The sequence below is a fragment of the Cavia porcellus genome, unplaced genomic scaffold, assembly GCF_034190915.1.
Source record: "Cavia porcellus strain 051 isolate PalLab524CR breed Dunkin Hartley unplaced genomic scaffold, mCavPor4.1 scaffold_3, whole genome shotgun sequence".
Classification (NCBI taxonomy): domain Eukaryota; kingdom Metazoa; phylum Chordata; class Mammalia; order Rodentia; family Caviidae; genus Cavia; species Cavia porcellus.
In genome coordinates, this window is record NW_026947486.1 from 32,603,311 (window position 1) to 32,629,355 (window position 26,045).

A 26,045-nucleotide genomic window follows, 5' to 3' on the forward strand; every position below is an offset into this window, starting at 1 on the left:
AAGCTGAGCAGACAAGGACTGACCAAACAACTGATGATGATGGCATAGGCCAGAAAAGCTTACTTCCTCCTGGGCCCAAAAGAAAGGAAAATGTGCATATACTGGAGTGAGCTGACTCACTCAAAATTTGCCCCCAACTTCTGAGTCTTGAGGGGGTGACCTAAAATTAACTAACTGAATAATCAAAGGCTAGAGAGTCCCACGGGCTCCACAGAATCAAGCCATACCCTATCAAGGGGAGGAATTGTTTCACTGACCTTTGAATCTCCAACCTCAGGCAACGGGGTAGGGGGGAACACCACATGACTTATGCTGAAATAAGGAAGGAAGGGGAAACGTGCAATGGAGTTAGGAGTTCCAGTGAGAGACTTAGGGAAGGAAGAGAAATGAGCAGACACAAACACTGACAGCCACTAGGAGTTAAAAACCTTCTTGGCAGCAGTTAGTTGGAAGAAAGGACAGAAGTGTCTCTGGCCACAATGGGAATTTTACTGGACTTGCTGCTCCTGAGCCACCTAACAGTGATTGCATGTGGTAAGACAGCAAATGGGAACCTGGCTGCCTCTTCCAGGCAGAGTGTATAGGCAAAAGTGTATAAGGGTGATATTGAATGCTTAACTCGCTAGGAAAGATAGTCTCTGTTGTTCCTATGAACGTTCTTAGCTAATGCTTCAGGCTTTCTCAACTTTGGACAGAAGAGACAGAAGAAATTGAAAAGTGTACGCTGTTGGGAAACATCTGCATGATTTCTAGTGCATTTATCTTAGAGATATCAAAAAGACTTCTAGTGCTTCCAAAATTCTTCTGCAACATCTATTGTCTTTCATTTGAAATTCCACCATTAGACCTAATCTATTCCTTTCCAGGCTTTAATTCCTGTTATGATATGTAGTTCCTTAAGAAAGAAGGTAGCCTAAGAGGTAGACGCAACATTAGAAACAACCTATACCAGTATTCATTGTTAACAAGTATTTAGCATTGTATGTTCACACACTCCTAATTACTGGGGCTTTATTAGTTCTTCAGACCACCTAGTATATCCAGGAGCAGTTCTAAATGTTACTTGTGTTAAACTAAATCCAACTCTATGTGACTTCAATCCAAAGGCTCTATCTCTGTTTCTTGGAGTCCCACAAAATATATCTGTTTCTCTTTCTCTGTGACAGCTCTTCAAAGTCTAAAGAAACACACTATGTCCCTTTTAACTCTTCTATTCTCTAAGCTAAATAGTCCAACTCTTTCAACTGATTTTATAGGCCTTGATGTCTTCCCTGTTTTGAGCTAACACACAATGAATATAACCCAATTTAAGTTATTTTTGGAATGCTAACGTTAAACATATATCCAACTATCTCATTGTAGTATCATTTATGTATGCCTTTTTCCATACTTATTTACATTCCTGAAAAGTGAGATAAATTCAGGAACCTATACTTGGGAAATAAAAAGAGACTCAAGATAGGATGCAAGGGTTAATGCTGAACCTCTGCTTGTTTCATTTCCCTACAGGGAAAGACTAAATAGCTGTCAGTTTGATGTTATTTATGGGTTCAACAACCTATATTCCTGTAGTTGATTCAGTTTAAGTTACTATAGCCTTGGGTTCTGTCAATCTCTAGAAAATCAAATTTAGAAAATTATCTAAATTAAATAAAACAAGAGGGAAGAGTTTTCCCCAGGCTACAGAACATTAATGTGAAAGTTGATGCTTATAAAACTTAATATTCTTTCTACAATAATTTTTTTTTATTTTCCAGGACAACTTAGAATGTGACTTTCTATCTTCTCCAAATATGTCAGTTTCAATTGGGATTTTTTAAGGCAGGGAATTGGGGAAACATTATATAAATGTTAAACTTAAATTGGCTGCATGTGTTTTTGTTCATGGACGAGAGAGAGGAGAAAGGACATGAGAATTTTCACATGTCTTGTTTCTTTTCCAACCTGTGAGTTCTTCCAGATCTTAAAGAAGACCTATAAGTTGGAGGCTTTACCCTATAGAATTTAGGCTCAGGAAATACTGAATATCTTACAATGAATTATCTTCCCCTCCCTGACCACCGTGTCTACAGCCCATCTGTACAATGAGACAGTTGAACTGGCTGGCCTTTAAAGGGACTGCCAGCTAGACAGCTCTGAGAGATCATGGCTTCGTAGCTAAAAGAGTCCTACAGAGCAGAATCAGCTGTTTGTTTTTTCCTGTGGATTAAAAAACATGTTGAAATAATTATAATAACAAAAATACTGACATTCACATTTTGTAAACTTTTTGAACATTTTGTAACTATTCATTATTGAATCTAATCCTTTGTCCACAGGGTAACTAATAATAGCTAAATCTTGGAAACGACCCAAATATCCATCAGTCAAGGAATTGATAAAAAAAAATTATGGTCTTTCTATACAATTGAGTACTAGCTATCGTTAAAGAAGGATAAATCTGAAAATTTTATAGGTAAATAGATGCAAATTGAGACCACACTCATAAGTGAAATAAATCTCATGGGTAAACATTACTCCTTGGTGTGAGAAACTGAAAGTGTCAGGACCAAAATGTACAATAGATATTGTGAAATAGGAAGAAATTGTTCAAAAGGAAAGAGGAACTAGGCTGAGAGAAAGGATAAAAGAAGGAAGAGGAAAAGAAAAAATACAAAATAGTTATATTACTAGTTTATCTTAGTTCATTAAAAGTAAAAGTTTGTGCTAATATCATTTGGAAAACTTTCTCCACCCATATCATGTGCACAGAGTAAATAATTTGAAGATAGTTATACACAATGTATTAACTATTGTTAGTCTCATATTATTTTATTATGAATTTTTCCATAAAATAAAAAAATGTTACACAGAATTTGAAATCTGTCTCTCTGATGATGGAAGAAGACTCACAAAAGAACCCCGAATGAGTCTCATAAAGAGTCTTACATCCAATATATTAGGCCTTTCTTTTCTTCAGGACCGTTACATAGACTTCAGATCTTTGCTTGTGTAAGTCTGGGTCCTGGTACCAGTGTACTGTCCCCTTTTTCTTGAGCCAAACTTTTTTTCAACAAATTTTCTGAGAGTTCAGCTATCATCTTTCTCCTTAAGGAGACCAATATTTAAAGGAAATGCAATTCTTAGATGAGGATAGGAGAGCAAGATCCTAGGAAAGCCTTTTCAGGAAGCAGTTGGCAGATAAGAGCAGTTTTTTTGGGAGGGTGGTAATCAAAAAGACATTATCTATCAGTAGGATAACATCCTTGAAACCATGTCATCACATAGGTGCAGGTTTCCAAATTCAATTATTGCTGGTTGTTTAATAGGTTAAAAGGAAAGAAGGAAAACAATTTATCATCTGAAAATCTGTACTCTAGACATCTAGCCCCAACTTTACCTTGCCATTTCTTTGGTTTTGGATAAAAATTATCTCTCTGGACCTTAGCTTGCCCATATACAGTGGTACTCAGTCCATGCACTTAATTTGTTCTACAGTTTTGAAGACAGATGGCCACATCTGTGTTTATGTTGGGAAGATTTCTGTGGTTATGTTTGTAACCCAATGCAGCAATTGCAAACAAAAACAAAATTTTGTCAAACACTTCTGTTTGTGAACCAAATTGTTTTCAAACAAAAGAACTCATGAACTAAGGTATCAATCTTGTATCTATGAGGAAATATAACTATTTCTGAAAGTTCTAGACAACTCCAGAAGTCTCCAAGTTGCATCTTTCTTGGTACCTCAATCCCTGTTTTAACAAATGGCTTGCAATTTGGTGCATTTGGTATATCCCTAACGGATAAAGCATTTCTTCAGGAAGTGGAGATTTTCTGAAATGGATTGTTCCTATCCAATCTTCGAGAAAAGTGAGGAATATTGCTTTAATTTGGCGAACATTTCACATATCCCATCACGTCAATCATGTCATTGAATCACATTCTGTTGTGTTTTCTGACTGCCTTGCAACACATAAATGGCCTAGTACCTGCTCAAAACTCAATAGAACCTATCAGACTGGGAATGGCACCTCCTTACTTGTCATGTGATAATTTCTTCAAGTGCCTATGAAAGCTTACAATCATCCAATCAAATGAATTTACGTATTTAACCAGGTGAAGACATACTGAGAACTTGTATAAAATGGGAAGAATCAAGACAGATATTAGAAATTTTATTTGAGGCATAAGAGAAGACTGACATTTATCCAGTACGTATTGAATGTCAGATATATAATATGTTTTCACATTTATGAGTTCATTTTTATTTGTAACAATAACCCTCCATGAAATAGTTTTACTATTTTTCTTTCTTCAATAATGACATGAAGTTCAGACAAGCTTAGTAATTTACACAAATGATATAAAGACAAATGAGATAAGGAAGACTTTGAGTTTAGATGATATTTTTCTTATATATTATGCAGTCTTTGACTACTTTTCTGATCTCACTAGATTCTCTTGCTATATGTTTTTCCTAGACTTTCTTGTCCTTTCAGGGATAGTTTAAGGGTACAAGTACATGCTATTATGATTACTCTCATGTTGCAGATTTGAAAACATAATGAATAGTACAATGTTTTCTTTTGTACTATTCAATCTCTGTGCTATTACTAAAGCAAGGTTAGAAGAGGAGAAAAGAACAAAAAGAAAGGAAGAGACAAAGCAGAAACAGAATCAAAATGGAATAATGGGTGAAAAGAAGAAAAAATAAAGAAGAGGGGAAAAGAAAAGTAAACACAGGAAAATACATATCTTTGGAAAGTTTAGCCAGCAACTCTGTCCCATACTCCCATTCTGTGATAGAGAAATCAAACCTGACCTACTTCCAGAAATTAATTTCACAATTATGAATTTGGCACTGGATCGTCATATTCTTGACAGACCAAAGTGAGCTATGTAAAAATCTCCAGCAAGCTCCCACAGATGGGAACACAGCCAGGACTTGCATTTCCCCAAAGATCAGAAGAAATTTGCAGATGCATGAATAAAGACATTTTCAGCAGCTCTGGATATCCTTACAGTAGAATATTGCTTTGTTTCCCAGAAAGGAAATGTGAGTCCTTTCAAATGGAGAGAATGGAAATTGAGGAGGCTAAGAGGTGGATTAATTAAAAAGAGCCCATTAAACCAAGAGAATAGGATGGTTTACAGGGAACTAAGGATGGTATATTTTTGTTTCCATGGGACTAAAAATATGTATGGGCATGTATGCACATGATGATGTTACACTGTAGCTGTATGCATATGGAAAAAGGAACTATCAATTGCACAGCAAAACTCACCACCTGCTGAAAATTAATTAGCAGTTACATATGTAATTATTTAACTTTTGTTCCTATTATAGTGCATTAGAACTGGACACCTAGGGTTGAAAGGGCCCTTTAAGAACATTGCTGTCCAAGACCTAAACAGAGCTTAGAACTTCCTCCAGATGGTATAATTTATCCATGGAAAATTCTGGTTATAAAGTTCATTTTTAGGTAACAATAAAAATACTCCACTTATATTCCCATTTGTGGGTTTATGTTCTTCTCTCTGCCATATCTGAACTTTCCAGAGCGTGCGTGGTGGATCTAGAAGCACAATTTATGTTTGTTTATTCTTTTCTACTCAAGGCTTTTATCTTGGATAAAATATATCAGTGATGTACTTGGTGGAGGTATAGGCCAAAGTTTCAACTTTAGTATGTCTATTAATAGAAGACCTCGTGCTTGATACATTTTGGGAGCTAGAAAGCATGGGTCCTTCCCATTCAAAATGTGTCATCTTCTACCTGCATAACCAAAAAAATGGAAACATTAGACTAAAAGAATTTTATTCAGTAATGACCCACACTTTGAAACACAATCTCAGGAGGAACATAAATACATTGCCTAAATACAGCCCTGTACTACTGGCCCCAGGTGAATAGAATATAAAATATTCAAAATATGACATTTGTGGATTGAAAATTCTGGTGGGCAGCAATGAGTGTATCAATATTTCCACCCGTTTTCCTCTAGGCTTCTCTACCAGACTTATCCGGGAGCAATTTGACTTTTCTCCTACCACTACCCTTGGTACAACCAACTCCAGGGTTTTAACCATAATGTTTTCCTGTGAATACCAGACATGGATGTGTTATTCAGCTTTGCTGTAACTGAGACACAATACCCAGCACCTGCAACTTAAGGGAGGAGAGATTTAATTTGGCTCGTGGTTTTTGGGAATCCAGCATATTGCAGGCTTTCTTTAAGGCAGAAACAATAAGGTGGAAGGACATAGCAGAGTAAAGTCTCATGGGAACTGAGAAAGAAAATAGTGTCAGAGGCCAGACTAAGGAACCAGACATACACCCTAAAGTCATGCTTCCATGACTCACCCAAATGTTCCGAGAAGTGTGGTCCCCAACATGGATCACAAAGCCAATGAAATTGAAAGTCTACCCCAAACACAATGGGAAAAAAAAACAACAACAAACTTTTCCCTCTCAGAATGAAATTTCCCAGTGTGACTTTGGTGACAACTAAGAGACACTAAAAGAGAAATAAAGAAATCAGAAAATAAATCAATCTGGCTTATAAAGTACAGGTTTCAAATTTAAAAAAAAAACAATGATTTTATTAAACAGAAATGTATAACCTTGCCTGTTTTTGCACCAAATTTCACTATCAGAATTGCCAATTGCTACCTCCTTCCACCCTTCCAGAGAAGAGCTTAGGAGCAATAAGGGATAGTAAGACAGAAGACCCATTCCTGCCAACCTCCAAGTCCCTCATAGTTTTCTAGCCACATATTTACACATAACTGAAAGAGTCCATATATGACTGTTTGTGATTTTTTTCTCAACTTTTCTGGAAAAGAAAAATGCTATATAAATGCAAAATTCCAGAGTAGATGAAGTCCTCAAGGATCATTCTCTTCAAACTTTTCACAATATAGATAATGCGAAAGTGATTTATCTAGAATCACTTCACAGCAAGAGGGAGATGAAGAGGACTTGTAACACAGAAGACCTAAAAAAAATATTAGGGGTTCTTCTTCTAAAAACTAGTTCATTTTATAGGAAGATTGACAGAAACAAAAGGTCCAGGGAAAACAAAAATGTGATGAGAGGAAAATTGAGGAGTGTTTCTCAATCTCTTGAGCCCTACCACTACCACTGTAGCTCCTAGATACAGATGCCTTCTATGTTTGTTTCCTTCCACTGTTCCCTCTCTTCAGGCCAGCCCATCCTGGAGGCACCAGAAAACCTGACAGGACCCTGGAAAGGGGATGTGTATATTCCTTGTACCTATGGTCCCCTAGAAGGTTATACCCAAGTCATGGTGAGGTGGTTGGTACAACATGACTCAGAACCAGTCACCATCTTCCAACATGACTCCTCTGGAGAACATATCCAGCAAGCAAAATACCGAGGCCGCCTGCACATGAGCCAAGAGATTCCAGGGGTTGTATCTCTCCATTTGAATACCTTGGAAATGGATGACAGGAGCCTCTACACCTGTGAAGTCACCTGGCAGACCCCTGATGGCAACCAAGTGATGAGAGATAAGATCATTGAGCTACGTGTCCAGAAACGTGAGTCATTGTGATAACAAGAAAGCATTGGTAGGCAAAGATTCAATAGCATACTATAATCCTAGAAACTTTAGAGAAATCAAGAGACCTTGGTTTATCTGTACAGTAGGCTTTTTTTAATAATATGTGCTAATCAGGGGAAGTATACAAGCATAAGATTCTCAGTGTAATCATTCCTATGGTACAAGTTAAGAAATGTTGGGAAAAGTTTCTGGCTTTCAAATCTACCTGTTCAAGTGTTCCATAATTTATGGCATTAATATTCTGTTGCCCTACTTAAGTTCTGGACCTTAAAACTTATAAAAATAAATAATTCTGATAGAGATACTGAAAGCTAGACAGATACTGACAAAAATGCTGTGGAAAGAGAGACAAGAGGTTATCCAAGATAAGTTTAGCTGGTTTAACAAGTTATAAAGATCTGGCCTTGGTGCTATAAAACTGCAAATAATAGAGAAAAGCTGAGCCTAAAAAATGACATTTTCTTAAGTTATTTGATTTTTAACCCTTGATGATCCCAAACATAGTAATACCATATAGTATCCAATCCTCCAAAGGACTGAAAATGTAGCTCACTTACTGAGCAATCGCCTAGAATATATGAGGCCCTGGATTCTATTCTCAGTTCTACAACAAAACTGTGATGCAATGGAAGATGTTTTTATTTGCTGTTTGGTTCTTCCTTCTTGATTCAGGAGCCATCTTTAGTTTTAGTTGCAGTCACATTTGTGCCCTTTGCTCAACCAGGATGACTTGGCCTTGTTTCCTATAGCCTTATGATTTCCCAGAGCCTTCTTTCTTCTTTTCCTTTTACAGTCCCTGTCTCCAAGCCCACAGTGACAACTGGCAGTGGTTATGGCTTCACCGTGCCCCAAGGAATGAGAATTAGCCTTCAATGCCAGGCGTGGGGTTCTCCCCCTATCAGTTATGTCTGGTATAAGGAACAAGCTAATGACCAGGAACCCATCAAAGTAGGAGCCACGAGTGCTTTACTCTTCAAGCCTGTGGTGATGGCTGACTCGGGCTCCTATTTTTGTACTGCCAAGGGCCGTGTTGGTGCTGAACAACGTAGTAACATTGTGAAGTTCGTGGTCAAAGGTGAGCAATCTTTCCTCCAGGTGAACATCTTAATAGAATAAAGATACCTTCCTTACACTAGAGAATGGTTGGAGAAGTGCAGTCCTGGGTAAGCAGTGATTACATAGACACATACACACAAACACTATTCAGAATCAAGGATAGCAGTCTTTGCGATGATACTTGTCATATAAGAATGGTAAAAGATAATATGACATTTATTAGATACCTCATATTTGCCACGTACAAAGTTCAAGAACTCAGAACTAACACGCATTCCCTCATTGAATCCTCACAAATATACCATGAAATGACTAACATTCTTTTATTTTATAGGAAACATAAAGAGCGATCTACTTGGTCTTGTGGATTCACAGTAAGGAAGTGTAAATCTGGATTTGCACTTGGATTTACTCTTTACACAGTGTCTGATTATTTCTCATGGTTGACTCTTCCTAAATACTCTTTGAAAGGGGTTATTTTTTGTTTTATCCTTTATTTGGTTGTTTCATGTCTTAGACTGGGTTTTTTTCTTTTTATGTGACAAAGTCTAAATCTCTACATATTCTCTTTTGTTTACTCTGTCTCCCTACAAATTCTCATTCTGGGAAGGTTATATGAGCAGCAATTCATTTCTCTGAGAGTCATCATTCTGGCCAAGCAGTGAGGACATTGATATTTAACACATGCTTACAGCATGCAATGATCAAAATGCAGCCTCTCCTTACCTACTTACACTGCTATGCACCATTTTCAACCTCTATTAACTACTATTATACATTCAGCTTGAACAGAAAGCCCAAGGATGTAAATTTCAGAGACAAATTAAACACTTTTGTCTTTTCCGAGTTATTTAGCATTTATTGAATATCAATTTTATGTCACTAGAGCATGCAATTCAAGTGTGAAAAATTCTGCCTACTTTATGGATACTCCCCAGTCTATCAAAGTACTTGGTGCATAAAGGTACATTAAATTAATATTTGGTAATATATGGACAAAATATATTACTAGCTTACCTTTGAAAATCTCCCATACTGTTGCCAAAATTAGTTTTGTAAAACTTGAACTGAAAAGTGCTCACTCCCTTCCTTAAAAAACCTTGTGCAACTCCTTGTAGATCCTTCCATCCAAAGAAGAAAGTCCAAAGTCCTTTAGTTTGTCCTCAGCCTTCCTGTCCAGCCTTATCTTCTAATACATCTTTCTACATCTCAAACACTGCATACTGTTATGTCTGCCTGCAACATTCTTCTTAGCCTTCTTGGTCTAAAGAAATTCTATTGACCTTTCACTCCCATCTTCTTTTTGTGTTAAAATATACTCCATATATAAAAATATTCAACATTTTTAGATATATACTTCACTGGTTCACATGATTGTGCAACCATCACCATTATCTAATTGCACAACATTTCATTTACACTGAAATACCCATTAAGTGTCACTTCCATTCCCCTAGTCCCCTAACCTGCAGAACCAGATTTCTGTTTTTACAGATTTCCTATTCTGTATAGTTCATATAAATTGAATCATAGAATGTAACCCTATGTACTCATTTTTGTCACAGTATAATATTTTTAAAGTTCATTCATGCTGCAACATATATAAATAATTCTTTGTCTTTATTATGGAAAAACAGAGCATTACATGGATGTTATACATTTTTATGTTTGTGGGCACTTGGCCTTACTAGTGAACAAACACTATGAATAATCATGTAAAAGTTTTTGTTGACATATTTTCAATATCAACAATGACTAAGAGTAGAATAGCTCAGACTCTAAAAATTCTAAACTCTTTCAAAAAGTAATTGTATAATTTTATCTACCTAGAAGCAGTATAAGGGTGGCAACTTATCTGTATCCTCACCAACATTAAATTCCTGTTTTATTGTTTTAACTACAGACATCCTAGTAGATGTGAAGTAAAATTTCACTGTGGCTATGACTTGCATGCTCTTAATGATGAATATTTTTGAACATCTTTTCATGTCCTTGCTGAACATGTATATGCTTTTTGTTCATATGCCATCTTGTTTATACATACTAATGGATTCAATGTGATATTTTGACACATGCATACAGCACACACAGATCAAAATGCAGCCTCCATTTACTCAGATTGATCCACACACATCACTTCCAACTTCTATTAATTACTCTTCTACATTCAGGTTGATATTTTTAAATTTTCATGTATGAGAGAAAACATGTTATACATTTCTTTCCGTCTGGGTTATTTCTCTTAACAGGATGTCTTCCAGTTCTATTCATTTCACTTCGAATTATAAAATTTAATTCTTCTGCATTGATGTATAATATTCCATTGTGTGTATATACCACATATTCTTTATTCATTTATCTGTTGAGAGACATCTGGCTTGCTTTTATATATTAGCTATTGTGAATGGTGCCACAATACACATTGGAAAGCAGATATCTCTCCAACTCACTGACTTCATTTCTTTTCAAAATGCACTTAAAAGTGTGACAGCTGAATTATACAACAGATTTATTTTTAGATTTTTTTGAAGATTCTCGTTACTGTTCTTCATAATGGCTGTACAAATTTACTTTTCTACCAATGAAATATGAATTATTTTTTTCTTTACATTTTTTCCAACATTTATTATTCTGTGTTTTTCTGGCAATAGTCATTGCAAATGACGTAAGGCAGTATCTCATTTTAATTTAGACTTCCCTAATGGTTAAAGATAATGAATATTTTTCATATATTTGTTGATTATTAATATTTTCTTTTAAGAAGTGTCTTTTCTGATCATTTACCCATTTTAACTGAATTGTTTGGTGTTTTTCTTGCTGTTTTAGTTCTTTACATTTTCTGAGTATTAATTTTTCCATTCTATAAATAGTTGGCAAGTGTTTCCTCCCATTTTCTAGGCCTTATCTTTACTCCACTGGTAGTTTTCTATATTGTACAGAATCTTTCTAGTTTGTTGAAAACCCATTTGTCTATTTTTGCTTTTGTTTCTTGTATTTTGAGGAACTTATCCTGAAGGCAGCACCCATGTCTTAACAAGTTTTCCGTGTTTGTATCTGACAGTTTCAGAGATCCAGGTTTTGCATTTAAGTTTTTGATCCATCTGGGGCTGAATTTTGCATAAGATGAGAGATAGGGGTTAAGTTCAGTCTTCTACATATGGATATCTTGTTTTCCCAGTGCCATTTATTAAGCAGATTGTCCTTTCTCTAATGTATGCTTTTGATAAGTTTTTCCTGAATGAGTTAGCTGTACATATGTAAACTTATTTCTAGGCACTCTACTCTGATCCACTGGCCTACGTGTCTATTTTTTGCCAGTACCTACTGTTTTGGTTACTATCGCTATCTGGAATGTCTTTAAGTCAATTATTGTGAGATCTCCAGACTTCTGTGAGAACTGCCTATCCACATACTTTATTCATTTTTTAAATTGCTTTAATTTTGTTGTTGAATTATTCCTTATATATTTGGAATACCAGAATTTATTGAATATATAGTGTATATATTGTCTTTTCACTTTCTTGATATGCCCCTTAAAACACAAAAATTCTTTGTTGATGTAGTCAAATTTCTGTTTTTTATTTTAATACCTGTACTTTTGGTGGCATACTTGTGAAATTATTGCCTGACTCAAGTTAACAAAGATTCACACCCATGTTTTCTTGATATTTTGTAGTTTTAGCTCTTATATTTATGACTTGGATGGATTTTAAGTTAATTTTGATACTAATTCAATATTGACATTTGCAACAATATGAATGGACGTGGTGTACAGTATTATTTTTATGATACTGTATTGGAATCGCTTTGCAATATCATTTTTGAGCTTGTTCAATGTTAACAAATAGAAATAAAACCACTTTATGTATAAAAATACATCATTTATCCTGCAAGCATGATATACCTTTTATTGTGTTTAGCCATTATTTTGTATCTCTTTAAAGACTTCCTATATTTCATCATGTTATCTGTAAATAAAAATAACAGTATTTCTTCTTTCTCTGGTTAGGGTGCCAGAAACCAGTTTCAAGGTATCCATATATGTTAAGCAAGGTTTTTTTTGTAGATGCCATACATATGATTGGAAAAGTTTCCTCCATTCCTAGTTTGTTGTTTTATCATGTAAGTGTATACAGTTGTTTCAAATGTTTTCATTGTGTCTATTGTGATTGAGTGCTTAACAATACCGTTTAGTTTTGTATTTACTTTTTTAAAAAATATATCCTTGAAATTTTTTATTATTCTTTTAATATTCTGTTAATTTTGATGTACTAGTGTCATTAAGGGCTTTCATATAAATATTCATAAGGCATATTGTTTCCTAGTTTTGACTTCTTTTTATAATTTTGTCCACTTTTGTCTCAGGGTAATACTGATCTTATATACTGAGTTGAGAAATATTACCTCATGAATTGTTAAAATAATTAGTGAAGATCTGGATGATTTTTGTAATGTTTGGTAGAACCCAGCAGTGAAACCACTTGAGCTTTCGCTTTTCTTTATGAGTAGTTGGTTAGAAATCTAGTATTTTTGCTTGTTAAACTTCTTTCTTGTCAAGTTTTCTATTTCTTATTCAAAAATTATTTTCTGTTGTTTATTTCTCATTTCATTTCACTGTGGCTGGAAATATGCTTCTTATTTCATTTTTTAAGTTTCACTGAGAATTATTTTAAGAATAATGTTCTGTATAGGTCTATAAGTTCTAACTGTGTTTTTCAAATCTTTACCTTCCTTTGCTACCGATCTAGTTTTTCTGTCCATAATTGAAAGAGTGGTACTAAACTTTCAGACTATTATTGCTAAATGTGCCGTTTCTTCATTCAGTTCTTTCATTTTTCTTGATGAGTTTGGAAGCTCTGCTATTAGAAATATACATGTATAAGAATATACATATATTCTTAATGATGGATTGATTTTTTTTTAAATTCTCACTTGATCTTTATTTCCTATAATACTTGTCTTAAAGTACATGTTTCTCTATCCCTTTACTATAAAATTGGTTTTTTCTTTGAAGCCTAAACACACAAGTGTGCTGTATTATTCATTTATTGCTTCTTCAATTATATATTTTGTTAATTTTGTGTGATTTTCAGGTGGACTATCATTAATTTTTAATTTTCAATTGAGTTTGGATGTATATCAATTTAATTCCAATAATATATAAAATATATTTCTAAATATCTCCATTTCATCCACTTTAATGTTGTCATTACATTTTTATATACAACAATGAAATCAACAAGGCATATAATTATTGCTATATGCATTTTTTTTGAATAGTATTTTGCTATATTGTCCAGGCTGGCCTTGAACTCCTGGGCTCAAGATACAATATCTTACTGCTTCATCCTCCCAAGTATCTTCAAATACAGGCCTATGCCACTGTTCTCAGCTTTATGTAGTTCATGTTAAGTTAGTTAGGAAAAATATATTTACACTCTGCATTTATGAAGCAGTTATCTGTACTGGCTTTTTTTTCTGTTCATGTTGATTTGCACTGCTATATAGTGTTCTTTTATTTGACTATAAAGAACACTGATTTGTTTGTCCCTTTGTTCATTAATTTTTTTGGACACAGGATCTCACTTTATTGAGTGGGTTCACTTTGAATTCACTGTGTAGCCCCAGGATGGCCTTAAAATCACCATCAATGTGCCTGAGCCTCCTGAGTGCTGATACTATAGGCATGCATCACCATGCCTGGTTGTAGAATACCTTTTACTGTTTCTTATAATCATATCTACTGGTAATAAACTTTCTGTTGCTTTTTATCTTGTAAACATTTTATCTTCTCTTGTAGTTTCGACTTTCATTTTCTCTTTGAGAAGGAGCCTCAGCGTGTTGTCCACTGTGGTCTTAAATTTATAAGCTCAAATAATGTTTCTCCCACAGCCTCCCAAATAGTTGGGACTCCGAATGTATGCCATTGTTTCTAGATTTGTCATTCACTAATGAATTATAGTTTTACTGAATAAATAATTATTGATTGGTGGGATTTTTTCCAGTACAAATATATCATTTTGAATATAACATTGCACTGCCTTCTGGATTCCATGGTTGCTTATGAAAAACCATCCATTAATCTTATTGAGAATCCCTTGCATATGATAAGTGCCTTCTATCATACTGCTCTCAATATTTTTGCTTTCGCTTTGGTTTTTAATTCTGTTGCCTGTTGGTATGGTTGTTTTTGAGTTTATCTAATTGAAGCTTATTTAGATTCTTGGATTTGCATGTTACCAGTTTTCATCAAATGACAGAATTTTGCCTTCCATCTCTGGCTCTGGCTCTGTCTCTTTCTCTGTCTCTCTGTCTCTGTCTCTCTCTCTCTCCTTCTCTCTCTCTCAATTTCTTTTTGGGATTTCCATTATATATGTGCTGATATTCTTCATTGTGTTCCGTGTGTCTCTAAGATTTTCTTCATTTTTCTCATTTGTTTTTCTCTCTATTCCACTAACAATAATTTCAGTTATATCTTCAACTTTACTGATGCTTTGTTCTGCCAGCTCAAATCTGCTAACAGATGTTTTCCATAATGAAGTTTTCCTTTTAGCTATTGTGCTTTTCAACTCTAGAATTTCTACTTGATTCTATTTTATAATATCATTTTCTTTATTGATTTTTTATTTTATTTGAATCATTGTAGTTTTTTATTATTTAGGTACATTTTCCTTGAATTTTAACATGGTGAATTTGTTTCATCTATTAAGTCCAATATTATTTCCTCAAGGACGATTTCTACTTATAGAATCTTTCTTTACTTGGTAATGGAATATACTTTTTAGTTCTTTTGCATGCCTTGTATTTCTTGTAGTTGAAAACTAGACTTTTAGAATAATATAGTGTGGTAATTTTTGGAAATCTCATTCTTTCTCTGCTCAGGGATTATTGTTGACTCTGCTTGCTGTAATAGCTTTTGTTTTATTTTGCTTTTTTTTCTGTTTTACTTTGTGTTTCTTAAAGAATTTCTAAGTTAATTATCCATTGTCTTTCATGTTATTTTCATGGCTTGCCACTGAAGACTTTGCTTGGTTAGTTTAGTGGCCAGCTAATGACTGGATGGATATTTTCTTAAAAGACTGTAATCAATAAATCTCCTAGTCTTTACCAAATAACTCTCTTGTCTGTTATGTCATATTTTTAATACTCAGCCAAGCAGTTTACAGCTGTTATAGACTTTACTTTCTGTTTATGAAACTAGCAAGGGGTCGTAACTTATGACCTTTTCATATAGTTCCTGAAAAAACAGAGCTCTAAGCATTTATGTGAACTTCAAGAGTCCCAGGAATGCATCACAGCTTTTTTAAACTCCATATGGGCATCTCATTCTCCAGTTTTTCATTTTAAGATTTTTAATTATTCTGTTTTTTCCCTGAAATTGTTATTCATTGTCTCAGCATCTATGTGATCAATATTCTCCCATCCCCAAATAGGGGCTTTTAGAACTGAGTGACCAATAAAACAACCTTTCAACCCAAATCTTCCAAGGAACCACCAAATAGTTCAAATAATGATAATTGTTTAGGAATAAGGCCTATCCTGCTCACTCCATCACTTCCACTATGGTTTTGTTTTGTGATTACATCTGAAATGGGAAGTAATGATAGAACTAAGGTTAAAAGTCATCCGACTAAACCATAATGCCATAAAACTTGCTGCTATTACCAAAAAAATGGGGTCTTTGCTTCCATAAATCCTCCGTTATCACAAATACTTAGGTGATTTCTAAAACTCTGGAAAAAGATGAAAAAGATAAATTTGTCTGTTATTTTATTGCTTTTATGAAGGAGTAAATTTTTGGAGAGAATTACTCCATCATTTGCACTGATATAATCCATTATCGCTTTCTTTGTAAGACTTCTATCATCCTTCCCAATAGACTAAACACTAAATTTCAGTAAAAAATTATTAATAAATAAAATATATTTTTCTCATCCAAGTTTACAAACTCTTTGAACTTTGAATCTCAGTCACAGATTCCTTGCAGGTCTATAAACCTTGACTTAAGACCACTAACTTACATTGTTATTTGAAAAATAAGCAAGTAACACAGGACTAATCAGTATCATAAGGCAAGCGTTGAGAAGTTTAGGTATGGGCCTGACTGGCCTTACTTCCTTCCTAATTTTCTAAGGTATTCAGCAGTTCAATCAAGTGTACAAACACCCTTGATCAGGCTCCGTTCTTTTTCAGATTCCTTAAAGCCACTTGACATCAAGAATGAAGCACCTACAACTACACAATCCACATTGGAAGGTGAGTTTTACTGGGATTCTATGGTAGTAAGAGAGATTTGAAATGGTATCGTGAAAACCAGTGCAAAAACCCCAATGCTTTTGAACAACAAATAAAGGGCCACTGGCCAACACAGAGAAAACAGTGTAGTAAATGAATGGAAGCAAAAGGGGTAAGTGTAGTTAAGAAGTAGAATCATGACAATGAGGATTCTTCTTTGGAGAAACTTTTGAAGCAAGAGCACACTATGATTTATGTTTTGTGCTTCATCTGATTTTCTGTGTGACTTTGGATATATTATCTCCTCTCTATGTATTTTCTTTCTGCTAAGAATCCCTAAAAGTAAGACATCTCACATTATTGTGGTCAATGATATATGCAGACATTCCTGAGGGGCAGTCACAATTCCCACAAAAATTTCAAACTTTGCTGCAATTGCCTACCATATAGCAACTGTTTGGAAGAAAGACTGCTGATTGATTTCGTGTTATCATAGCAACATCTACAGTAAACCAATCCTGGGACAAAACTTCTAAAGTGGATGTCTACTTTGGAGAAACAATCAGGCCAGAAAAAGGAAAATTCATGATTTACATCTTCCCCTTCTTGACTTAAATTGTGTGCCCAATACTTATAATTATACGCATTCTTTTGTAGCATTCGACTTTACAATCATGAAGAGATAGAGATAGATCAAAGAGAGAGAGGGATAGAGTGGGGGGAAGAGAGCAAGAGAGAGAGAGAGATACAAATTCAAGGATGAACAAAGAAAGAGTGGAATTCAGAGGAGTAGTACGTGTATTTTCCCATTGCTCCTAACTGCCATAGTAATATATTTCCCTAACAGAAATGGGGTAGAATCCTGACCTACACAAGCTCTCTTATGCATATAGGCACAGAGGATAGTACCTCAATACTTGAGCTCTTAGTTGGAAACTTTTCAGTAGCTTGCAAGCAATTTTTTTTATTGCTCTAGTCTTAAGGATTCCCAATTGAGTCACAGTAATTAAAACCCCACCTTTAACTGAGTCAGTTGATTTTTATTGAAATAATACCATTGGTCTTAAAATAATGAACAATTTTCATACTCATTTTGAATTAGATGCTTCCCTTAAACTATTGAGATTTGATTTGATAAGATGGCAAGATAGTTCTAAGAAAAGTGTAAGTTTTCAGATGTTGTGTCTGTGTTCTACACCTTCAATGAAGTTTTTCATAACTTGAGTCTCATAATGGAAGAATCTTTCTCTGGTCTACACTGCCCTACATCTTTCACTCTCTCATTTACAATAGGAGGCTCAGAGAACTACACAGTCTTAAGACAGAATATCACAAAGTCTAGGAAAAACAAAGACAGTTTCACCAGAAAAACTTAAAGACATTGGAATTCTTTTCTCTCCTCTTCTTTATTCCCTTCACTAACCCCATATTCAAAATATAGCCAAAATGATTAGACATGTTCCAAATGTTCCACTGAACTTAAGGAGAAACTATGATCCAGTGAGAGTCAGAGATTTAACTAATGTCATTGTATTCATTTTTTCCCATGAGGGCTGTAAAACTAACAAGCAAAAACCTAACACCTTAAAACAATATAGATGTATTATCTTACAATTCTGGATATCAGAATTCTGACACAGTTATTGCAGAGATACTCTCAAGATTACCGTAGGGCTGCATTGTTTCTGGAGGCTTCAGGAAGAATTCATTTCCTTACACATTCTACTTTTTAGAAGCTTCACACATGCGTTGGTTTGTCTCCTTTCCTTCACTTTCAAAACAGTGTACACTAAGATACAAATTAAGGAAACCACACTCTTTACCATAGCACCAAAATAAATGAAATATTGGGAATCAATCTAAAAAAGGAAATAAAGGATTTATATATTGAACATTACAGTAGTTTGTAAAGAAAGATTGAAAAGAATATAAGAAAGTGGAAAGATATTCCTTGCGCAAAGAACCAACCTAGTGAAAATGGCAATACTCCCAAAATTGTTATACATATTTAATGCATTCCTGATCAAAATAACATTAGCATACCTCAGAGAACTAGAGAAAACATCTTTAAAATTTATCTGGAATCAGAAGAGACCTAAAATAGCAAAGGCACTCATGGACAACAAAGGCAGAACAGAAGGCATCACAATCCCTGACTTGAAATTATACTACAAAGCTACCAAGATTAAAAAAAAATAGATGCAAAGACCAGTCAAAAAGATTAGAAGATGAAAGCATAACTACAAACACATAGTCACATTATCTTTGACAAAGGGGTCAAATGTACTCACTGGAAGAAAGATAATCTATTTAACAAATCATGCTGAAAAAAACCTGAGTTTTCACATGACAAAAATTAAAACTAGATCCATATCTATCAACCTTGCACTAAAGTCAAAATTGATCAATGATTTAAATATGAAAACAGAAGCACTAAATCTATTGAAAGAGAAAGTAGCTAGAAATCTTGAAGACATAAGTGTAGGCAGAGAGTTAATGAACCAAACCCATAATGCATGGGAAACATTCAAATAATCAACAACTAGAATCTCATCTTATGAAAATACTTTTGCCAGGTATGGTGGTGCACATCTTTCCTCCCAGCATTTGGGAAGCTGATGCAGGAGGATTGTAGCAAATTCAAGATGAGCCTGGGCTACAAATTGAGCCCAAGGCCAGCCTGAACTGCATAGTGAGATACTATCTCAAAAAAAAAAGAGAGAAAGCATTTGCACAGCAAAAGAAATCACCAACAAAGTGAAGAAAAAACCCACAGAGTAGAAAAATATTTTAGCCAATTATGCTCAAAGGACTTTCATCTAGAACACATAAATAATTGAAAAAATAAGACCCCTCTGAAATTCAAAGACCCAATTTAAAAAATGGGTATCTGAGATGAATACACACTTCAGATGACGAAATACAAGTAGCAAATGAATATATGAAAAATGTTCAACATCACTTGTCATTCAAAATATGCAAATTAAAACAACACTGAGATTCTGTCTCGCTACAGAAATAATTGCTATCATCAAAAACTCAGTCAATAACAAATGTGGCAGAGGATGTTTGGGGAAAGAAACCCTTCTCCACTGTTGTCAGGATTGTAGACTGGTACAATCACTAAGGAAATCAGGGCAGAGATTCCTTTAAAAAAAGCAACTAGGATTAGAGATCCCATTACACCTAGCCATTCTCTTTTTAGATATCATCTCAGAAGAATTAAAAACATCATATCACAGCAATGTATGTGCACTCATGCTTATATCAGCACAAATTATGAAGGCCAACTCTTGGAAACAACGCAAATGCCCATCAAATGATGAATGGATAAAAAAGATGTGATATTTTATGCAATAGAATACTACTCAGCCACAAATAAGGATGAATTTGAGGCTTTTATAGTTACATGGGTGCAACCAGAAATCATACTCATAAGTGAAATAAACAAATAAATAAATAAATCAGACTCAGGTGTGTAAACATCATATTTTCTCCTTGGTGTGATAAATCAAAAGAGTAAAAGAGTTCTAAAGTATGCGGTAAATACTGTGAATATTAAGAAACCATTCAAAGGAAAAAGGAGCTAGGATGGATGAAAGGATAATAGACAGTACGTAAAAGCAAAAAAAAAATGCAAGTCAGTTATACTATTAGTCTCTCAGTCCATTAAAGAGAAAGTTTGTGCTAGTATCAATTGCAGAAACTTTTACACTCATATCTTGTAAGCTGAGCAAGTATTTAAAAGATAACAACATATACTCTTATTATTTTGTCATATTATTTTGTTAGGAAATTTGATTTACCTTTTTTCATAAAATAAAAAATTAGAAGTTCTAAAAAACAAAACTAACAGTGTAACATCATCAAATGTTCATCTGCTTCTGACTTCTTATGTATTCTCCCTCCACTTTTAAAGTTCCTTTTGAGTACATAATTAAGGATACTTTCTTCATCTTGACACCAGTTAAATATCAATTTTATTTCTATCTATATTCTTAACTTCTTTTTATAATATGAAGTAAAGAACTCACAGGTTTAAGGAATTTTTGTTGTCAGCATCTTTGGAGGAACATTATTTTGATTACTGCAGTCATAGAACAGATAAAAAACATATCCAGAACCAGAAGCCCAGTACAAGTGGTTCCTTTAGCTTCTAGGCATGATGGAGAAGTGTACTCCAGAAGACTCAGTAGAAATACATTTTGAAAAAGAAGAAAGCTGGCAATTTTGTCAAAGAGTATTGTGAGGAAAAAGAGTAACTGACCCAAATCTCAATAAGGAAGCACTTTGGCAAAGCCAGGAAGCAAAGGTACTATGTTTTTCTTTCTACATGGAAGGTGAAAACCTCATATTTTGGCCCCATGTAAAACATGTAGCTCTGGCTCAAATTCACAAGCTAATCAGCTATCAAATAGTAGATCTGGAAGAACTTGTTTAAACATGCTATCTCCAGCTATTCTCAAGACTTTCTCATAGACCTGGAGTTTAGTTTGTCTCTCTGACTAGGTAAGAAGGTTAAGAGAAGATGGAAAAATGGAAAACAAAGAAGTTTTGGCTAGTCTGGGTTGATTCTTGAGAGTTTCTGTTTCTTGCCTTATTCTCAACCACAGAACACTTGCCTTTTTTTTTTCTTCCTAGGAAGGGGCTTGCCTATGTTTGCCATCATCCTCATCACCTCCTTGTGCTTTATAGTTGTCGTTACCATGGCTTATGTTATACTCCGTCGAAAGACATCCCAACAGGGTGAGTGATAAGTATGGTTGGTTGGTTTTTCTTCATTCTTTATTTCTGGCAATATGTTTGAGCCTATGTGCTGTGAAGTCCCAAGCTAGTCTTGGGGCAAGAGTAAAGGTGCAGTGAGAGAGATGTCTATGCCAACATGGTATCAGACTTATATAAATAGCTGCAGAAATCTTTGGTACCCAGGTAAGTACATCCATCCTTATAAAGAGTCACCTAATGATGAAGCAGAAGTTTCCCTTAGGTTGTTCACAATTTATTTGGGGAATTCAAGTTTGAAGCACGGAGTTTATCAAAATTAATTCGTAACAGTAAACATTATGGAATCAAAACTTGGATAAGATATTCAATATTAAAGGGGTCTTAGGGAGAAGAAGTCAATTAGAGTTCATATAACTAGGAAGGGCTTTCAGGTGAAACTTAGACAAGGCCTTGAAAGATGAAAAAATGTATACAGAGACAGTATTCAAAGAAGGTAGAACTACACGAGTAAAAGTGTAACTCTAAAAAGAAAACTGAATTTGAGCTTATGAATAAAGAAAATTCACATAAATGAGCAATAGAGAAATATGGGGGAGTGGGAATTCATTCTAATTACATAAGGCTTTGAATACCAAATTCAAGAATTTAAATTTTTTTTCACCAGGACTTACAAAGAGACTAAAAGTAACCCAATTTTTTGAGCAGGCCAAGTGACACAATGAAAACACAGGTCTCAGAGCCATTTATCAACCATGGACCAACAATGGAAGTAAAAGAAAATTAGGATATTTATTTCTAAGAAACACCCAGTTGTAATTCAATGTCCACTGCATAAGTCATTTTACTTACCATTAACTTGTCTCTTTGTCCAAAGCATCTCATACTCACAAATATTTTGTTTTCCACTATGGGTCTCTCTAGTCTAAGAGAAGGGAGCTTCAAATATCTCCAATTGAGTTTCAAGTATAAGCTCTGGCCTTGACCAGTTAATATGGCTAAGATCCACAGTTGCAAGTGACCATAAAACTCATGAATACTAAAAGGAGAGCATTTATCATAGTCTTTGTATGTGATGGGTTTTTCCCATGTGTGTTATGCCGAGTCATCATGGCGCTGATCCAAAATGGCAAAGGAGCCAACAACAATAGTTTAACTGACTTCCTTCTTCCCTTACCCCAAAATAAACTTCCTGCTCCAGTTCTGTGTGCACCAGTCCAATATCAATATAACTTCCCCATCCGGCTGTGTACTCCTCCCCTAACCATACTTCATAAAAGTCCCTGTGCTCCTTTGTTCCCATAGAAGGTGCTTGCGTCTCTTCTGCAGCCTTCTGGTGCCCTCAATAAAAACCAGCTTTTCTCTCTCCTTTCTCCTTTCTGTCTCTCTCTCACTGCAAAGACCAAATCAATATGGGCATAAATAGTAACCACATTAGATTATTTCTCTTTCAAAAGTGGTTCATAACTACTCAAGGCTCAGGCAAGTATAGGTCAAAATATTCATTCAAAACACTCTGTAATGGAACTCTAGCCCTCTTCTCAATCTCTTCTACCTATTCTTATTTTTGTCACTAAAGTCAAAAGGCAAATATGCCTTATTCATAATATCTTTATCTTTTTTAACCTCTTCAGTTTGTCGTTCCCAAAGTCCTGTTTTCTATATCTCTGTAAGGGAGATAGTGCCATGGAGTCATTTCAGTTGAATGCTATAGTTACTGCCACCTATTGTGTGCCAGATGCTGGGCATACAATCAAAAATAAAAATAAAAATACAACACAGATTCCCTATAGTACAGGAGCTCCCAGCCTGGGTCAATTGAATATGCAACACATGAAATTGCACGGTTCTTCTATAAGGCAGAAGGCCTATGCCTTGTCCTGTTTACATTTTGTAGTTTAATATATGCATTTTCAGTTGCTTCATTGAAAGTTTTTAAGTACTTAGAGGCACCAGATATCCTTCTATCTCCCAGATAAAGCATTTGAGCTTGTATGGACAATTATCCTACATGGACACTAGATGGCAATGGTGACCAGGACCTCTTTTTTTGGTATATGGTAGGGGTGAATGCATACGGTAGAGGTGAGTTTCTTGGGCCATGGTTCCTGACATCACACTAATTCAGCCCTTCATGGACTCTGGTCTGGTAGTTAAGTTTCTTGCAAAGATTCTGAGGATCTCTGGTGAGACTGTTGGATGGATAGTGGTTCCAGTTCTAGTGCTATTCCCCATTCCACACTAACCTACTCTAGCCTAACATCCTGAGAAATACTAAAATGCTCTTATCTGTCCCCTTCTTTCATTTTTTGATTGGTAGCCAGTGGCCATATTTGGCCTCTGTTTACTTTCCATGGAAACTCCTAATCTGATTCTTCTTTCTTTTCTAGAAAATGTCTATGAAGTCAACAGGTAAGATAGCCTCTTTTTTTTTCTAGTTTATTATCCCGTCCTTACTCAATTCTGCTGGCAATTGGCAGGCAACATAAAGGGAAGGATGTGATATAAACCTAGACTTAAGTCCAGAGGTCTTCAGTATTACACATAGTTTTCTATCTTCTCTGAGGCACCTTCTGAAGTTCTGCCTGGTCCACTGAATACACAAGATAACTTAGGTCTATCATTCATGTGTTCCCTGAGTTCTTGGGAGGCAAGATCCTGTGAGTTATTTGGTAAGAATTTACAAAGGAGAGAAGCGCTGGTTTAATCCTCTATTGTTTTCTCATGGGATGTGGCCTCTTGCACAATAGGATACATACCAGGGAGACCAGCAAATCAGCAGAAACCATGAGAGTAGTCACCTTTACATCTGGTTGCTCCAATGACAAGTAAGCTTCCTTGGCTCTGGGCAAAGACAACTCTGATGAACCTTTCCTGGGCCAGGAGTACCAGATAATCACCCAGATCACCAGTAGCTAAGCCTGCTTGCTGCAAACAGTGCCCTAAGATGAAGAGCTTCTGGCCATTGAGGGCAAGCCTGTTAAAATATTCCACTGGATTAAGTTCTGCTAAAATAATTGCCTATTAAGTTCCTGCCTTCTGCATGACCTCTTTCCTTGCTAATTCACTTTAAGAATAGCCCAAAGTGTTTGTCCTGCCAATGTTGGGCCCCCTGAGAGTGAATTTTTCATAATTTTCTTCAAGCAACTCAGCTGCTGGGTTTTGTCCTTGGTTCTTCTAATATCCCTACCTGTGTCTTCCATTGTTCTTTTTCAAACACCAGAGCAATGTTCCAGCACTAAGGCTTGGTTATCAGACATCTAGATATCACCAGAAGACCAGAGAAGGCTAAATCTGCCAGTTCAAGAGACCAGCTATGTGCAAGATCATTTCTTTTTCTCCAGGGCCAGACCACTTTTATTGGAAATCATCATGCTACAAGCTAGGATTTTGTCCCACTCTGTACTGTGAGTCTAGTGCTTTGGTATTCTTTTGTGCTCAATAAATATCTCATCATGATATAAATTTCAGTTGATTTGGTCTTCTCTCCAGGTATGATAGGATATACTAAGTGTAATTCAAGTGAGATTGGTTAATATGTGAGTATGGATCACACATTTTGATTTTGGTCTTTCCCCTTCTCATCAGTGCCATCCATATCTCACACCACATGTAGCTCCAGCTGGATTATAATGAATCTTTGATTAAAAAGTACACTACTAGCTTCCATTCCATTCTCCGTTATTCTGCCAGCTCTACCTGGATGATGCTTCCCAGGTCAACTGGAAGCCTGACAAAGAAGAATCCCTACTACTGTCTTAAGGGACTATAGATACAGAGATGAAAGGATTCTTTTCTTTACAAACTATGTATATATTATCCCTATGATTTTGTACTTCTTTAAATAATTGGAGTAGTTTCATTCTTCAAAAGTCATTTTATCTAGCTTCTGATCCCTCTTTATAATGTGAAGTCTTTCTCCTCAAGTAGGAGACAAAATTCTGTATATGAATGTGTGTGTGTGTGTGTGTGTGTGTGTGTGTGTGTGTGTGTGTGTGTAAGCAAGCTTCCCTGTAAGAACCTGTTCCAGGCAAAGTACACAATATTTCCTTTCCACCATGTAATTTGTGTTAGATCAATTTCTTTACTTGTCAGGGAAATTACCATGTTGCCAATTCTGGTTCCAGTGTACCCCTGGGGTCAGTTCACATTTGTCTAAGATCTAGCAACTTTATAGATAATTACAGAAGTCAAAATAGTACATGGAAATGAATAAGGAGAAACCCTCCACTTCTCCATCCTTTAAACTGCCAAGTCCGTGGTCAAAACTTCATCATATTTCCTCATCCTTAGATACTATCTTCAAATGGTTTGTGAAAGAAATAATTATTTTTTCTTCCATGCTATGCTTGCAAGCTTCTGAAAAAGGAACCCCATCAAATGGAAAGCCCAGTTCTCTTCATGAAACAACTCTGTATCCATTCTAGCAAGTGATTTCAAAATAAAGTGGGAGCAAAAATTCATGGA

The 26,045-nt window shown here is 35.3% G+C and overlaps 1 protein-coding gene across 1 annotated transcript; it reads left to right on the forward strand.

Annotated features, from left to right (window-relative positions):
• The first annotated feature begins 337 nt into the window (after positions 1 to 337).
• On the forward strand, positions 338 to 25,043 carry Vsig4 (V-set and immunoglobulin domain containing 4). Its single transcript, XM_063245995.1, has 7 exons — positions 338 to 534; positions 7,186 to 7,542; positions 8,359 to 8,640; positions 16,815 to 16,877; positions 21,498 to 21,602; positions 23,969 to 23,990; positions 24,802 to 25,043. Exons 1-7 carry the CDS (start codon positions 480 to 482, stop codon positions 24,818 to 24,820), a joined length of 903 nt encoding a protein of 300 aa, XP_063102065.1. The 5' UTR covers positions 338 to 479; the 3' UTR covers positions 24,821 to 25,043.
• The last annotated feature ends 1,002 nt before the right edge of the window (positions 25,044 to 26,045 follow it).

Bases quoted from the DNA above. Each gene is read 5' to 3' on its own strand.
- Vsig4 (XM_063245995.1), top strand. From the start codon at position 480: ATGGGAATTTTACTGGACTTGCTGCTCCTGAGCCACCTAACAGTGATT. The intron at 8,641-16,814 runs GTGAGCAATCTT...GTTCTTTTTCAG, and splicing joins TGTGAAGTTCGTGGTCAAAG to ATTCCTTAAAGCCACTTGAC. The intron at 16,878-21,497 runs GTGAGTTTTACT...TTTTCTTCCTAG, and splicing joins TACACAATCCACATTGGAAG to GAAGGGGCTTGCCTATGTTT.